This window comes from Lygodium microphyllum, chromosome 23 (assembly GCF_053477565.2).
Source record: "Lygodium microphyllum isolate KBCC chromosome 23, Lygodium_microphyllum_v1.1.10, whole genome shotgun sequence".
Lineage (NCBI taxonomy): Eukaryota > Viridiplantae > Streptophyta > Polypodiopsida > Schizaeales > Lygodiaceae > Lygodium > Lygodium microphyllum.
The window spans coordinates 1221267-1237500 of NC_141157.1; the positions used below are offsets into that span (position 1 = coordinate 1221267).

At 38.0% G+C, this 16234-nt stretch overlaps 1 protein-coding gene across 7 annotated transcripts; it reads left to right on the plus strand.

The window, feature by feature from the left end:
* The first annotated feature begins 4044 nt into the window (after window positions 1-4044).
* LOC148015798 (serine/arginine-rich splicing factor SR30-like) lies at window positions 4045-11463 on the plus strand. 7 transcript variants are annotated; one of them, XM_087664765.1, is made up of 13 exons: window positions 4046-5425; window positions 5537-5661; window positions 5750-5815; window positions 6027-6101; window positions 6485-6605; window positions 6698-6744; window positions 6822-6879; window positions 8571-8620; window positions 8707-8763; window positions 8840-9000; window positions 10598-10705; window positions 11028-11090; window positions 11180-11463. In XM_087664765.1, exons 2-13 carry the CDS (start codon window positions 5575-5577, stop codon window positions 11250-11252), a joined length of 966 nt encoding a protein of 321 aa, XP_087520891.1. In that variant the 5' UTR covers window positions 4046-5425; window positions 5537-5574; the 3' UTR covers window positions 11253-11463. The 7 variants fall into 7 exon arrangements, with proteins under 7 accessions (XP_087520894.1, XP_087520891.1, XP_087520892.1 ...); XM_087664766.1 differs by having other exon boundaries at window positions 4046-5366; XM_087664764.1 differs by having other exon boundaries at window positions 4046-4330; window positions 5110-5661.
* Window positions 11464-16234: the final 4771 nt, after the last annotated feature.

Here is a 16234-nt window from a genome sequence, read left to right on the forward strand (position 1 = left end):
CCTCGCACAAATATGACAGCGCAAGCTCACAAGGACAGGAATATCATCATGCACTTGTGACCTTTATTGCGCCCGACCATTGAGCTCAGAGCATATAACATATTATCGATACCACAAAAACTATGACATCACCAAAACCACCATTGCATCTAATCTCAAACCCACTCTATGTGACACTTATGGCAATACCATGGAGCAACATACTAGACTCCTACGATTCACCGCAAGCTACCAAACTGAAGGTTTCTTCTATAATGCATTACTACAATGAACAAGCTTAAGGTTAGAGAGCTACATTGAGTGCCAACTCCGTGGTCTCGTGACCAATGAGAAAGACCTCGAAATGTTCATCATGAACTACATGCAAATAAACTTGCTTGCCTCAAATTGAACCCACCAATTGATGAACATGATCATTCAAAAGATCTCTTTCATTAAAGACAACCCAACTATATTCACAATACCTCCAACAACTTTTGACTATGAAAGTAGCATTGCATCAATACAGATAGAGATATTACAACTCACGAAAGAGTTTCAAACAATTCTTGGCATTACTCTAATAACAAAACAACAAGCTGTCTACAACCACCTCATTAATGTGACATACGGTCTACACAGCGGTACACCAAGCAGTGGAAAGAGCTTCCTCATACATTACTATAGTTACAATCTCATTGCCAGGAATAAGAGCATACTACTGACAACAAGTACAAGAGCAGTTGCAACTAGACTATACAGCCTATCCACCATGGTCCACTACTAGTTCAAGATACCAATATGTGCATAGCAATATCTAGTACAATTGCAAGAGATGGACAAACACTACATTGCAATAAGAGAAGCTGATGTAATCATCATCGATAAGATGTTAGTGTTAACAAGGACAACGTTCGATATAATAATGCACCAGATAGTGAGCATTTACCAAGGGTCACTGCTTAGTCCATTTAATAAGAAGCTCGTGATACTATTTGGTGATATTGCATAGTTACCACCTATCTGCAACCATCAAACCGAGTTTTGCAAATAATGTCACATGGAAAGCAACACACTCTCCAAACCTCAATTCAACATGCACACGACCTGCCATTCTTATAGTTTCTACAAGTTATTGGGCATCATTGTCCAACAAAGCAAGAGATACATGAATGCTTACATTAATGCATGATCAATGAGAAGGATGTCCTAGATTTTGCTGACCAAAAAATAATATTTATATCCACACACAAGGAAGCTATTCACAACTACAACAAGCAGATTCTACACAAATACGACATAGTCAAATAGATCCACATCGTCAAAGTTTAGACGAATGCAAATGACGAGGCAACATTGCAAACTTGCCTACGTGACAAGAACTTCCACAAGATAGAGGAGATAGCAGCTAGGGTAACTACAACAATAAGAACTTTGACCTCACCATAGGTGCAACAAATGGTGAGAGGTTGAGTGAGATATTAAATATGTAGTGCAGTAGCTCAATTGGGTATGTTTCCATACCATTTGTTCTTTTGTCCAGAAGTGCTTAGACTATACTTGTTTGTAGTGGATTGTCAACTGAGTTTTCATACTCAAATTTGAGTCTATCGAGTATGTCTTTGAGGAGTCCTACATGTTAAGTGCATAAGAGTTAGTGTTGTTATTTCAAGAAAAAATGAACATTGTGAAGTTTGTAGGAGGTTGTGTACCAATTGCAAAGTTGTCGTCTCGTGCAATATGTCATTCATTGTTGAGAATTTGAGTGGATGTGGCCATCAATTTTTGGAGGTCATTGTATGTTGTGAAGCCATTGATGTATATTGATGGCTTTTGACATTTACCATTCTCATTTGGTTTGTTACTTGAAATTATGTATTCTACGGGATGTTTCTCGATCTGGTGCTGGGTGTTCCTATGGTTTTGAATGTATAATTGGAATATTTGTATGCATATGTAAAATATATTTGTATTTTAATACTTACTAGGTATCGTTTGGATTGTGCATACCTCATTCGGAGTCATCTTTGCCTTGATGGGTGATGTGTACCTATAAAAGGAGAAACTGAGGAAAGCACATTAGTATGTTAATAAATTTATTAGTAAGAGAAGAAAATTAGGAAAACACATTAGTATATTAACAAACAACATTTGAAAGAAGGTTAAGAATATTACTTTATTACTTGCTACAAGAAGCATATGAGATTGTTGTGTGATGGAATGTGTTGTGTTTAATCTCTTTTTTTAATAGTTGTGTTGTTTTTCTACTTGAGTCATGGTGTTAAGAAATGTGTTGAAGTGAAGGAAAATGGATCTGGAAGGCCGACGATACACAACTTTCTTTTTTCAATCATGTCGGAGAGCATTACGTAGACTAGTCCGAGCACGAACACACTTCCTATTTGTAGAAGTGCTTTTTGGTTGACTGTGGCTCCTTGTGATTTTATGACTAGTGATTGCATATGCAAGTGTCAATGAGAATGTGGATTTATGGTACCACTTGCTATTTAGTGCCTTATGTTGGTGCTTACTACACTGCAAGGTGAGTTGTTGGTTTGTTGACTCGATCGTGGCTTGGGTTGCGAATATCATATTGTCATTTGATGTGTCAATATAGCTATTGGTAGAAGTCATGAAAAAATAAGGCAAGTACATACTAGAAGATTACATGAAAAAGAACCACTACAATCACGGTCATGATAATCTTGTGCGATCAAGAAGGTCACATACCTATTGAGCAGAGAGGTCTACACCTAGAAACACGATTCCAATTCTAACCCATTCAGCAACATAATCTACATAACAGGCAAGTTCTGAAACACGATTTTTTCTTTAAAAAAAAAAACTAGCAATATTGGCTTTTCTCGCAAAAATCTAGACAGAAACAAACCTAGAAGAAACACAAACTTTTGCCAAAATGCAGACAAAAACAAACCAAGAAGAAACACAAACTTCTGCCAACGCCAAACTTGTAACCTCAACCATTGCAAGTCTTGCCACGAGCTCAAGTACTTCCATATCATGAAGCATCATTTGCAACCAAAACCCACGAGCCAATCCAGAAGCGTCAATGTAGAAACACAAAAAAGACAAGTACTTCATGTATAGCATAAGATGTAAGAAAAATGGCAATGAGTACATGGGACAAATGATCAACATCAAGAAAAGAATCCAACAACACCGAAGAAATCCTGTCAAGAAAATGAAGAAAGATATAAAACATTCCAGCCATTCGAGGAAATCCAACATCAAGAAAAGAATCCAACAACATCAAAGAAATCCCATCAAGAAAATGAAGAAAGACATAGAAACATTCTAGCCATTATTTGAGGATAACTTCGAGGTTAACATAGAAGCCATAGTTGATAGCATAGACAAGGCTAGGAATTTGAGCAGGCCACCATTTGTAAGAAAAATGCAATTGTGACAAGGTATAACAACCTATATGGACACCCAGCAAGATGAAAAAACTATTATTTTTTGAAGAGAAGAAAACTCATTTAACATAACAAAAAAATATGAATGTTCAAACTCACGATCATTGACTCAAACTATATAGGTATACATATTCTCCTTTCGAGATTCTCCATGTATTTAAATAATGTTAAATCTTATCTATAGTGCGTCACTTTAAAACACATCACATGTTTAAACACCATAAGTAAAACTAGTACATAATAAACATGCAAGAATTGCATATGGGACTTCCTACTCCTTTACTTATCGGAATGTGTCAACCTAATTCATGGCTTTTGAGTTCTTGTTTGTAATCCAAGCATTTCATTGCCTAATGATCACCCTGTCAAATTGTTGCCTCTTGCTCACAGTAGCTTGCATGTAGGCCTAGGAGCCACATGGCAAGTTAGTGGTGCCAAATGCGCATTAATCTAATTTATGATTATGACATGTTTGATAGCAATTGGCTGTGTTGGACTACCCCTCGAGTTATCTCTAGTAGTCTTAACAAGGGACGTTATGTCGTGCGCCAAAAATAAACCATGGCCATAAGCAGGACAAAAATCGACAATTACGATGGGAAAATGCTTGCCAAATAATTCGTGTTTTGGTCTTTTGGTCCGAAGTAGACTTATCGTTTCCCTTGTTCCTCCAGTTTCCTCCAGGAGACAACCTCGACAAAAATTAGGTCTTCCCGCCTCTCTCTCTTTGTGCGCGTATGAGTCTCGCAGCTCCGGGAACTGAAGAAGTAGTACGGCCACGAGCAGGGCGACACCGCACGGGGAAGTAATTGCTACATGCAGGTGACATCGCAACGCTTAGAACAGAGACGCAGTGAAGGAAGAAAGAACAGGGAAGACAACCAATTCATTCCTATCCGCAATCTTTTCCCCAGGTTTGCGACTTTTCTTGCCTTACTCCTTTAGGGAGAACGAAATTGTGGAGACCGGCGCTACCATGGGAGCTTAATCTCGGATTCTGCTCTTCATCTGCTTCCAGGATGTTCAACAGTGTTGCACATTGGAAGACCATTTTACATGCTAGGTTTCGATGCAGCTGTCATATGCATATTTTGCCTAATGACTAGAATTATTGAAGAGGAAGACGTACCGTGTTCTCTAGATTTTATGAAAATGCGTCCAATTGTCTGTGCATCTCAGCATTAGCTGGTTTTCGAGGTTATATATTTCAAGAAAATAGGATTGATTTGAAACGCTTTTCCTACATTTCCATGACCATCGCTATGACCAAAAGTTGGTTGATTTGTCAACAAAGTACAGCGATTGTGTTTTTAATGTTTACAGTGACTTGAAGAATTGAAGAACCCTGTATTTCAGTTTGGCCAGAATAGCCTACTAAATTATGCTGCAGGGCATGGTGCCAGCCTCGTGTCTGAGGGATTGCTGCGATCTGGTTTATTCTGGAGGCATCCACAGTGTTACTAAATCTGTTTGTAGCTTGTTGATGCATCGATGTTTTCTGCAGTTGCAATTACGTTTTTGTATAATGTTATTTTAAGTAGTTTGAATTCTTTGAGATCTCAAAGCGACTAATTTGTCAGAGAAACAGATTTGCTGTGATTTTTGTCCTTGCACTTAAAGGGCCGTTCTTCACAAATTGAAAAAGGTCTACTTATAGCTTGTTATGAATGACATGAACTTTGTTTATGACTAGATGCATGGAGCATGCATGGAGCTTGGACAGAGCAGGAGCCTTTCAAGCTTGCAGTAGTTTGATAGTGTGAGGGTGGGAGAAGGCGAGGCTCAAGGGTGTTTATGGGTTAACCCTTGGGCAAAACTTAGGAGGGAGCATGTACACATGAACAGAAAGCTTCGGTTAAATTTTAATAAATTGCACAAGATGCCCGAGGAGCTTCCTGGAGCAAAGGAGGGAGCGATGGAGCTCTGCTCGGACCAAAGACTTTTCTATTGGTTTGCCTCATAGCATCCAGTTATCTGCCTAAGCGCTGCATGAGAAGCCCTCAGACATGGTGTTTTCTGGGGTGTCCTTGATGCATGAAATTATATTGCATTTATTCATGGAGGGTTTGCTACTGTCTTATGTTTTCTAAGTGTTGCTAATTCTGGTTATGTTCTTGCAGCTTCCTAAAATTTAGAGGCTGTTTTTGTCAACCAAACCATGAGCAACCGGGCAAGCCGCACAATTTATGTCGGCAACCTCCCAGGAGATGTTCGGGAACGGGAGATTGAAGATCTTTTTTACAAGGTTGTGAACATGTTAAGCTCAATACTGGAGGACAGTTTTAATGAAATGCATGAAAGTTTGATGTTATTGCTTATGGTTTGGGATTCAGTATGGCCCTATTGTCGACATTGATCTGAAGCTGCCACCTCGCCCTCCAGGTTACTGTTTTATTGAGGTAAAGGCACAAACATGCTCTAAATGCAATTTTTGTTTTGTATGTGAAGTGAAATATATGAGCTGCATGCTTGTTTCATTCACACAAGGCTTTTCTATACCCTGGGCCCAGGTCCCTAGATAAAGAATCATGTGCGTTTTCATATTGTTACTCTTTTTAAAGCCTGTTTAGGTGCAGCAGTTTATCTCTGTGTTGTCAAATCATTATACAGTTTGAAGATGCTCGAGATGCAGAGGATGCAATCAAAGGTCGTGATGGATACAGCTTTGATGGGCATCGGCTTAGGGTAAACCTCTTTAGACTTTGATATAAACCAGCATAATAAGTGCTCCATATTTGTGTTCCAAATTCCTGTTATCACCATAGTTAATTGAGTCATATTCCCCTACTTGATCAGGGTTTAAGAGCTATAATATATATGGTTTTGGGACTCTCCTTCAATATTGACTGCTTGTTGCAGTCAAGAATTCACTAATCTCAAACTGTTGTTGTTATTATTAAAGTTTCACACAGACAGGGAAAACTAACCAGTACAAGGACTGATGTACAATTATGCATGCATATGCTTCTTGAGAAAACTGAAGTTTCTGGCAACAGTTATTGTATAGTCTAAGGAGTCCAATTTGCATTGTGTTCTCCTTTTGAGTTTGGTTTGCCTTGTTTTAATAGGTTGAGCTTGCCCATGGTGGCCGTGGTTCTTCCTCTTCTGTTGATCGTTACAACTATAGCAGCGGTGGGGCTAGTGGTGGTGGACGAGTTGGTGGTGTTTCAAGGCGTTCAGAATACAGAGGTGAGGCATTTCAAGCTCCATGTTTATAATGAGCACTGTTTCATAGATTAGATTGATTGCAAATTACCCCTTCCTGGGATGCCCTATGGCAGTTATTGTGACAGGTTTGCCATCTTCAGCATCTTGGCAAGATTTAAAGGTATGTGCTATTCAAGTTTCTATATTCTGCAGCTTTGGTCATTAAGCATTTGGGTTACAGGGCTAATTATTTTGTAGGACCACATGCGCCGTGCTGGGGACGTTTGCTTTGCACAAGTATTTCGTGATGGTGGAGGTTTTGACTTAACCCTTTACTGTTTGTGGAGCTCTTTCTGTTATGGATTGTAATTTCACAGTTTCAAGCAGTCGCTTGTTTTTAAGATTGAGACCAAGCTGTCTCTTGTGTAATTAACTAATAACTAGTTACATTAATCAATAATTTTTTAATTATTTAAGTAGGCTTAATTTTTGTCTCCCCAAAATGCGTGAGTCATTGGGTTTAGATGTATTGTGCTTATTTTATTAAGTACTTGAAGGTTTTTCACTGTTGGCATTACAAATGCATTCTTTGCATGTATGTATGATGAGTGCTTTGTTGATGTTGGCCAAATAATCTCTCAGAACTTGAAGGAAGGTAGAAAGGGAATCTTGTGAATGGAGAACTGTAGGTACTCTGAGTGATCGTTTGGCTGCTGGATTCTGCCATTGAACTTTTTGGGCCCTCTCTTTTGATCTTAAGAATGTGTCTGAGGCACTTAAGATTGAAGTTAAAAAAGGGTCCTGCTGTCAGCAAATGGTTCAAGGGAGCATTTGGACAAGCTGTCTTAAAACACCACTTCCCACACAGGCCTGAAGGAAAGTGGAGAGAATCTAAAAAGTGAGAAATCTATGTGGAAAGTTGTTTGCTGCTGAAGCAAGAGTTTGCATTGCAGTGTGCTCTTAGACACACATAAATTACCCATGTTTGCACTCACATGTCGTATGGACCTGTCCGCACCGAATGGTTGGTATTGTATTCCACTGTACCATGTGGATTTGTACAAAAAATTTGCTGTCTTCTCCCTTGCAGTGACCGTTGGGGTGCAACTAGCTGTATCTTGACTGTTTTTGACCATTTTATGATTGTTTCTTTTTACTTTTTTCCATGTTGGCCTAGACATTGTTATTTTTGCTGTAAACATGTATTCTATCATCTTGTCCAAAATAATCAACTTAAATTGAAAAAAGCAAACATACTTTCATTGTACCTTACCTTATTAAATCTTAAGGTACCTTGTTGTATCTTACATTATCATACCTTCAGTACCTGACAACCATGAAAGTAGAACGTGGAATATGTAACTGAACTGGAATCCAAAAGAAAAGCACAAGGGTCCTGAGATATGCTAGCCATTCAATCTCTTATCTTATTAGTACAAATAATTACTACAAATCCACTCTTGATCAATTATTGATTAGGAGGATAACATAGCCTTTGATCTCCATTCTATGGCCCTTGATACCCACTACTCCTATGGATGCTTGATTGATGAGGTAAAGAGCAAAGGGCTGATGTGATGTTTTGCTCTTTAGAAATGGATGGGTCCCTGACTCCCGTTACACTTGCCCACTACAATGAATGGACTTATGTGTTCTGAGGTCTCACCCCATCTCTCACTTACCCTATGCATATGATGAACCATAATAGTTCACTGGTTTAACTATGTACCTTTTTTGCTATTTGCTAGACATTATGATATTTTGCATATGCAGATTTTATTATTGGACTTAATGTTGGCACTTGCCAGAAACAGATGTTCATGCAGGCTTTGAGGAAAGTCTTACCTGTGTAGCTAAATTGAACCTTCCATCTTTCTTCCTTGAAGAAACCTATCCAAGTTGTAGATTGTTACTGAATTTTATCATTTGGTGTCCTACATTGGTATATGTAGGAGTTATGAATATGTACATAAACCTCACCAAACTGTGTTACTTTGTAATGTGTAGGGACGATGGGCATTGTTGACTACACAAATTATGATGATATGAAATATGCGGTAATCATAAAGAACTGTAGTAGTTTTATTTATTTTATTTCCATACATACTTTTCTATTGATTTTATACTGTTTGTGCTCTTTCAGATCAGGAAGCTTGATGAGTCTGAATTTCGAAATCCTTTTTCTCGAGCATATATACGGGTATACACTTTGTTTTTTGAGACTAATGCTGTTGTGCAGTTAGAAAATGCAGTCTCTATATTGGTTGTGTTTGCAGGTTAGAGAAGATAAAGGCAATGGTGGCAGAAGGAGTTACAGTCGAAGTCGAAGTCGCAGTTACAGTTATTCTCGAAGTCGCAGCCGCACTCGAAGCCGCAGCCGCAGTCCCAGCCACAGCCGTTCTAGAAGTCGCAGCAAGAGCCGCTCTCCTGGCCGAAGGTTGGGTTCTCTTTTTCAGTGTAATAATATTACAAGAGTATGTGGCCGAGTTTGTATGTCTTGACCCTACCTGTAAAAGCATGAGTTCTAAGCTTTGGTTACTTTTTCTCATGGTACTTTCTTAATCACTGTCCCTTTTTTTATTATCCAGTAATTTGTCTTTTACCAGCTTAACTTCTGAAATATAAAGTTTAGGCAGAATGAACCACACGGTGCCCTTTGATTCACTATGTTTTTATCCTAACTAAACATGTTTGGAGGATATGTGCAAGATGAGTCTGATCCAGACTCATTCACTCTTGAAAATAATTAGTTTTAAATTTCACCTGGGGTAATGATTATGAAAGACAGCACAGTTTGTGTGCAGTCAGAGCCAGCTGTCAACTCCAAATCCTCTTTTCACCCTGAGGGGAGTGGTCCAGCAATGCATGTGGTAGCCTGTGCTTTTCGAGGGACTAATCTGTGCATTATGAGTATCGGACTATGCTAATCTTGTCTGTGAGGGAGAGCTTTGGGATCAGTTTCAAAGCGATTGCTTTGGAGGGATAAATGAGTGATTGTTAATGCTCATTGATCCTTTGTGTAGGTGTCTAGAGACACACACACACACAAACCAACACTCATTATTTAACTGCTAATGTATAATTATACAATGTATTATGTTTGTGTGTGTGGGTGCATATAGTAGGTATATATTTGTAACATCTTTTGATAGTCTTGCTCATTATTCTGCTAGTATTGTATTTGCTGTATTAGTCATGAGCAGTGGGTGACAAAGTATTGTTCTTTTGAAATTGAAATTATCTTTTGTATGTTAATCTTGTTTAACTAGGGATAGCTTTTGGCATCGTTTTCAGAGTTTTTACTGTGGATGGACAAATGAGTGAGTTTGTTTTCATGCATCCTTGTGTGGAATGTGTGCACGTGCATATAGTCTATAAAAGTAATTGTAAGTAATGTTAGTTGTATATGAAGAGTGTGTGTCTGTTTGTGTGTGTACTAATGTATATGAGGATACATCTTGTATGGATATGTTTCTACCAGTTCCTGGCCTTTTTTGGTTTCTTACTTTGGATGGACAAATAAGTGTGTTAGTTTTTATGCATCTTTGTGTGGAGTGTTTTTGTGTGTATGCAAGTAATGATATTAATTTATACAATATTTGTTTATGAAGTGTGTGTATGTGTACCAATGTGTATAAAGCATATATCTGGCATGGATATGTTTCCCGCTTCTGGACATATTTTGGATAAATGTTGCTTTGAGGGCGATGCCCCAAGTACATTTATGAAGTGGTTTTTACAGAAGCGTGTTTATGTAGCCTGCACGTGCGACTTGCACTGACACATGTACATGTGCTGTATGTAAATCAATATGTAATTTGGAGTCCGTGTTGCAGATGACTTTGAACTTAGTTGCCTTTTTCTAATAGGTGGTCTGTATGGCTGTGAATATGTATGTGCGTGTGGTGTATGTATGTTTACCAAAATGAAATTGGGGCTCTTTATTTTTTTTGAAGACTCTATGGGGAATAAAATTTATAATGCTTTTACTGAATGATTGCCAGTAGAAGATCCTAATTTATGCATGTTTATAGCCCCTCTCGCAGCAAGTCTCCGAAAAGCAGGTCTCCATCACGTTCCCGCTCTTTCTCAAAGTCACCTTCAAGAAGTCACTCTCGATCCAGTTCCCGAAGTGCTTCTAGGTATGAATGGTTGCTGTCAAGGGATACACTGTTAATGGTTCTGCAATGAAGTATTATGGGATTTATTTATGCCTAAACAATGTAGTTATAGTGGTTTTTGTTTTGGCCACTTTAAACAGGAGCAGGTCACAATCCAAGTCACCTAAGCCTGCCGTAAGTTATATAGGGCCTTCATAATGCTTTTAGTACTTTAGAGTTAATGATCATGTAAGCTTAATGCCAGGTCTTCAAAGCTCACTCGATTTCATGGTAGTGGTTGTGGTTGCTTGTTGAATCTACTGAAAGTCTGTACAGCTAACATGGATGTGTTACTCTTTGACAGATATCGTCATAGAATGCCTGGGGACGTAGTGAGAGGAGTTGCTCGGTCTCTCATTCCCCTCATGTATGCATGCAAAACCTCATTATAATCCTAATGGCTACCAATCTTGAACTTGCACTGACTTTTGTTTTCCATATTAATTGTACTTGCAGGGTAAGTCTCCAGATTGTAGCATGTCCTCTCCACGAACGAAGCCCAGGGATGCATAGCTGTTTGACTAGATAAATGTAGTTCTGTAGTGATGTTTACAAATTCGCATATATAAGTTGGTTGAGTAAGATATGAGAAGCAAAATGAGTTTATTCTGATGACGTGGCCTTTGCCCAATTTTGAAAATGTATCTCTGAAATTGTCCTGACTTTTGTTTGCCTTGTGCATCTGGAATACTACTTTGCTACCTCCCCAAAGTACAATAAACTGGTGTGGCAATTTCTTATCTCCCTCCTGATTATACAAAATGTGTGTAAGTGCTCTGATGTATGCTAGTACTCGTATAGCTCTTGTACGTTGCACACCTCCATAGAACCATAACTGGAAAGTATCTACTAAAGGAGCATCTGCTGATGAATGACTATTGATGCTTTGGATCACCCCAGCTTACTTTTGGTTGGTATCTATTCTCATGTAGATTGCGATGGTGTATGCCAAGAAGATAGATAACTCTTGCTTAATTTTTCTGTCTGCACCTGATGGTCTGATTTTTAGGTGGCATCACCATTGTAATCAAGTCCATTTCATGAGGGGATCTTTCTATTTCACATAGTCTATTAGAAGTGCTTTGCCAGATATGAAATACTGCTTTGTGAGATGTCTAGTGCATTCTCTTTGGTTTTGGTTGGATAGACCAGATCATAGTGACTGTTCATGGGGTTTTCTAAATTCTGAAATGAAAGGATATTTTTGGGAAATGTGGATTGTAGTAGGGTTTACTCCTTTTGAGGGGAGGTATACTAACCAATTCTCTTACCTGAGCTTTCATCCCATTGAGCAAGGCAATTCCCATTTCGTTTGCAATGATGAGTGGCTTATGTGTTGCCCTATTTATTGCAACATTGCTCATTACTAGTTCAAGCTCACCATTTATGTTATGAATAATGATGTTTGTACATCCTTGTATGTACCACCATAATCTCTATCTCCCCTCCCCCCCCCCTCCCCCCCAAAACCCCAAAAGAAAGAGGGTTTATCAGGGTATCTGTAGTGTGATTTTTCCTTGTCACAGTGTGTAATTGTTCCTTTCTTATTTATGTTGTTTACTTTGAGTTGGCATGTTCCAATGGCCATCCTCTAATGCTTACCTTGTTGAAAAGCTGTACGGGTGAACATGCATTTGTGAAGTACAAGGAGAAGTCTCAACATGGATTTTTGAGTTAGAGCTCACCACAATCCATTATTTGGGCATGTTCAGTTGTTTCAACAAAAGAAGTCATTGAATTTTCTTATTTGAATGTTTGGTGTGCCATTGTCAACATGACATACCTGTTTTGTTCAAGACTTTAATAACCTGGATGATGAAAGACTAGGCTTTCTAGCTTTGAGAAGGAATTGATGGCATGTAATTACAAGTTTAATAGAGGCCCATAAGTGATGATGAAAGTACTAGTTGCATGGAACCCATGCCTATTGTCTAATAAGTGAAAATGTTTCGGTTTTCACATAACTTACTAGCTTGGCATGAGATGTTGCTAGAAGTTGATTATTTAATAAGTCTAATGTGTTTTTTGGGGGGGATGCTAAACTTAATTTTTCTATATATTCAAATTACAAAGTTGCTTGATTCTTCCCTTGCTGGATGACTTTGCATGGTGCCATCCATTGAAACTCTTTTTCTTCCAGTATTGGTCTCCAGCTTGTATGTCTAAACATCTTTGACAATCTTAGTTTTTCTTGTGTTTCTTCATACCATCCCTTAGGAATGCCTCCTAAACATGTATGGAATGCAATCTCTTTTTGGAATAGAAGGTGTTTGTGAACCTTGTTGATGTACCTTCTTTGTTTTGATTTTTTTTTTGTGTATATGTTCATCACACACGTACACCCATATGCACACGCATACTCGTGCGTAGAGAGAGAGAGAGAGAGAGAGAGAGAGAGAGAGAGAGAGAGAGAGAGAGAGAGAGAGAGAGAGATGTCATTTCTTAGACAAGCTTGTTTAAATATATACCCTTATACACCCTACACAAAGTATATTTAGAATAACTTGGATATGTGGGTATTCTATTTTGCTACTCTTTTGTAGCCTTAGCACTTCAAATGATAATCTTTAGTTTCAGTTTATGGGTTTGTTGACATAAGATGATCAATGCAAAGTTCTTTGTCATCAATACTAATATATTTTTAAATTAAAAAACTAGAAGGATTTCTTTCAATTCTATAGGTTGAGATGCACTAAAACTTGGATTTTGTATTGAGCCTTACTTTATATATCACATTATTTGATGCAAGTAGTTTGGGCTTTAGGACAAGCGCAATTAAGATTCAATTTAGGGACCTAGTGGGTAAATCATACTCTTATCTAATGAAAACCCTAATCATGCACCTTGTATGCCTTAAGATATACCACTACTAGCTTGAAATATTAGATACTTTGCCAACTTGTTATCATTAGAACGTGATAAGCGAGTTTGAGAGTAGCACCTCAAAGTGCCCATGTTCTCACTATTGTCAAGGCTACTAATTTATGTAGTCTATCTCCTTTATGCTAACTCAAACTTATCATAAGGTTTGCAGCCCTTCACCCTTTGCTTCATTATCAATATCCTTGCCATTGTTGTAAACAAGCTCCCAACATATTATCCAAACTCCATGGAGTCATGAGATGGAGAAGTAGAGGAGTAGGTAAAAAGCTTTACATTTCACTCAATCTACTCTCACACCACATCTTCCTTGCTTCCACTTGAGGTCTAAGGGTAGCAAGAAGAGAAGCTTAAGCTTGACTTCACACATCAAGGTTGAAATTATTCAATCTTATTTGTATAAAGGATATGTTGTACACATGTCAAAAAAGTACACACGGGAACAAGTTATGAGTATTTTTGTGCTTTAAGCCCTATGCTTCTTGAAGATAGAGGTACTTAGATTGTGAATTTGAGTGTGCATACCAATTAAAGAAGAGAATGAAAATAAGAATAAAGACATCTCAATTGATTGACAAGAGGAGTAAAAGCTCATTGTTGTGTAAGTGAAGGATTTTCTCAAATCTATTATACTTCCTTACTCTACCCTGTTGCAAACATTTGGTGAAAGAGGATAAGTAGAAGATATAAAGGACTCACACTCAATAAATTTAATAGCCTTTCACTTTTTCAACACCCCACTAGATTCTTTAGAAAAAGGAGCTTGAAGGAGGCAAAAATGAGGGGTTGTGGTCTAGTGCTATTGAGGAGTATCAATATTTTATAGAAAGGGAAGATAGAAAAGGAAGAGGAGGCTTAGTTTGTCCTTATGGAGTGCCATCTTTGGTATGCTATTTCTAGGGGGTGAGTACTTGAGGTTGAGGACATGGACTTTCAAAAAGAACAAAAAGAAGAGTTTGTAGTCAACATTTCCTTAGGGGGTGGAACGATAAATAAAATTACAAGGAATTGGGGGAGAAAGATTAAGGGAGGCCATCCTAGTCAATTTTAGTGACAATCAAGAATAATACCTAGAAGAAAATGATGAAATGAAGGAGAAGCTCTCTCAAGAGAGCAAAGTAGTAGATCCAAGAGAAGCATTGGTAGGCACCATGAAAAGTAAGCAAAGAAGATAAAGAAGAAGAGAAAGGGGTAGGCTTGTACAACAATGTGCTGTTACTATCAACTATTATAGAATGCATCCTTCTTTATTTAGAGTGGTAGAAGAGGAAGATTTTACTAGAAAAGGAGTGGCCTAGTAAGGCTACTATGGAGACTATAGGATTGTATATAATTGTAAGAATGTGAGTAGAGAAACTCCTTGATAGTGTTGTCACTTAAGTGTGCTTAACTGCCAAGTGACTATCTACTAGTCCAATTCTTGTTGTTGTTTTATGCTACAAATATAGTTTTAATAAGCTCATCTTGGAAGGATTTCTCAAGTACTTCCACTTATGAATTGGTATATAGCACCTCATTAATAATAACGGTTATCCTTATTAGAACTACCATGTTTTTTTAGGTGGGAGAATATGCATAAGTTGTATCAAAAGTGTGAAAAAGAGAGTGTGCACAAAAGCATTACATATTTGAGATTAGGAAGGAAGTTACGAGCTTATTAGAAGATTTTAGAGGCTTTTGGCTGGGGTGGTTTACAATCAGGCCTCGGCCTAAAAAGAGATGGCTTTGGCTTGTGTATTCCATTTTATCTAGAGTTTGTTAAGGTTACACTAGGGTGCCTTATATGCTAGGCTTGGGCCCAAAAAAAGAGGCTTTCACTTGTTTTGACCATTTAAGCATTGTTTAGGTAGATGTCCTTGAGAGATACTAATATTGGAACAACTTCGAGCTCCTTTTCCAGAAAGAAATCCATTTGTTATTTCTTGGAAAAGAAGACCTTCATTGCTTGCAAGGTTTGCTTGGCTTCCTCCTTAATAATCACCTCTCTTTATTCGAAAACTTGCATAAGAAAGTCATTTCTTAGTCCCAAAACTCATTGATAGGTTTTTCATGGAAAATGATAACATTCCTAATATTCAATACTATCCGTAGAGAGATACTTCTAATTATGGTCTAGAGAATAAATGGGGATATATTTTTTTCTCCTAGAAAAATTCTTTCCATGAGAAGGGAAAAAGGATCACTTGGTTGGTAGGGCAAGAAATTAATAGATGAGGGATTGTCTTTATGTGCTTAGGACATCTAATGCATATCCCATTGCCTCTCCTTGTTTTTGCTACCTTTGCATTGGTCCACATAGCTTTATGCGAGATAAACCACATAAGGCAATATACTTTTGAGGGGAGAGATACCGACCAAATTTTCTCGAAACATAATACCATTGGAGGCCAAACCAATAGATGTGCCATCATTTTTGAGTTTCTCGATGAGTTCTTCATTGGTTGCTTTGAGGCTAGGTGGGGGAGGAGACAATCTCTATCGGTCCATCCAAAGTCCTTGAGAATTACTTGCATATTAGCTTGGATAAGAAGAGGGTTAGTGTTAGTTCATGTTGCTCTATGCCTTTTTTGAACTTCAATGTCATTGTTGTTGAGTCTAAACTGCACATTGAGTTGAGGATTTGTCTTCCAA

What these genes read in the sequence shown, in the direction of transcription:
- LOC148015798 (XM_087664765.1), top strand. Translation starts at nt 5,575, where the DNA reads ATGAGCAACCGGGCAAGCCGCACAATTTATGTCGGCAACCTCCCAGGA. An exon ending in CAGGTTACTGTTTTATTGAG is followed by an intron (nt 5,816 to 6,026) that starts GTAAAGGCACAA and finishes ATCATTATACAG; the next exon opens with TTTGAAGATGCTCGAGATGC. An exon ending in AAGGCGTTCAGAATACAGAG is followed by an intron (nt 6,606 to 6,697) that starts GTGAGGCATTTC and finishes GCCCTATGGCAG; the next exon opens with TTATTGTGACAGGTTTGCCA.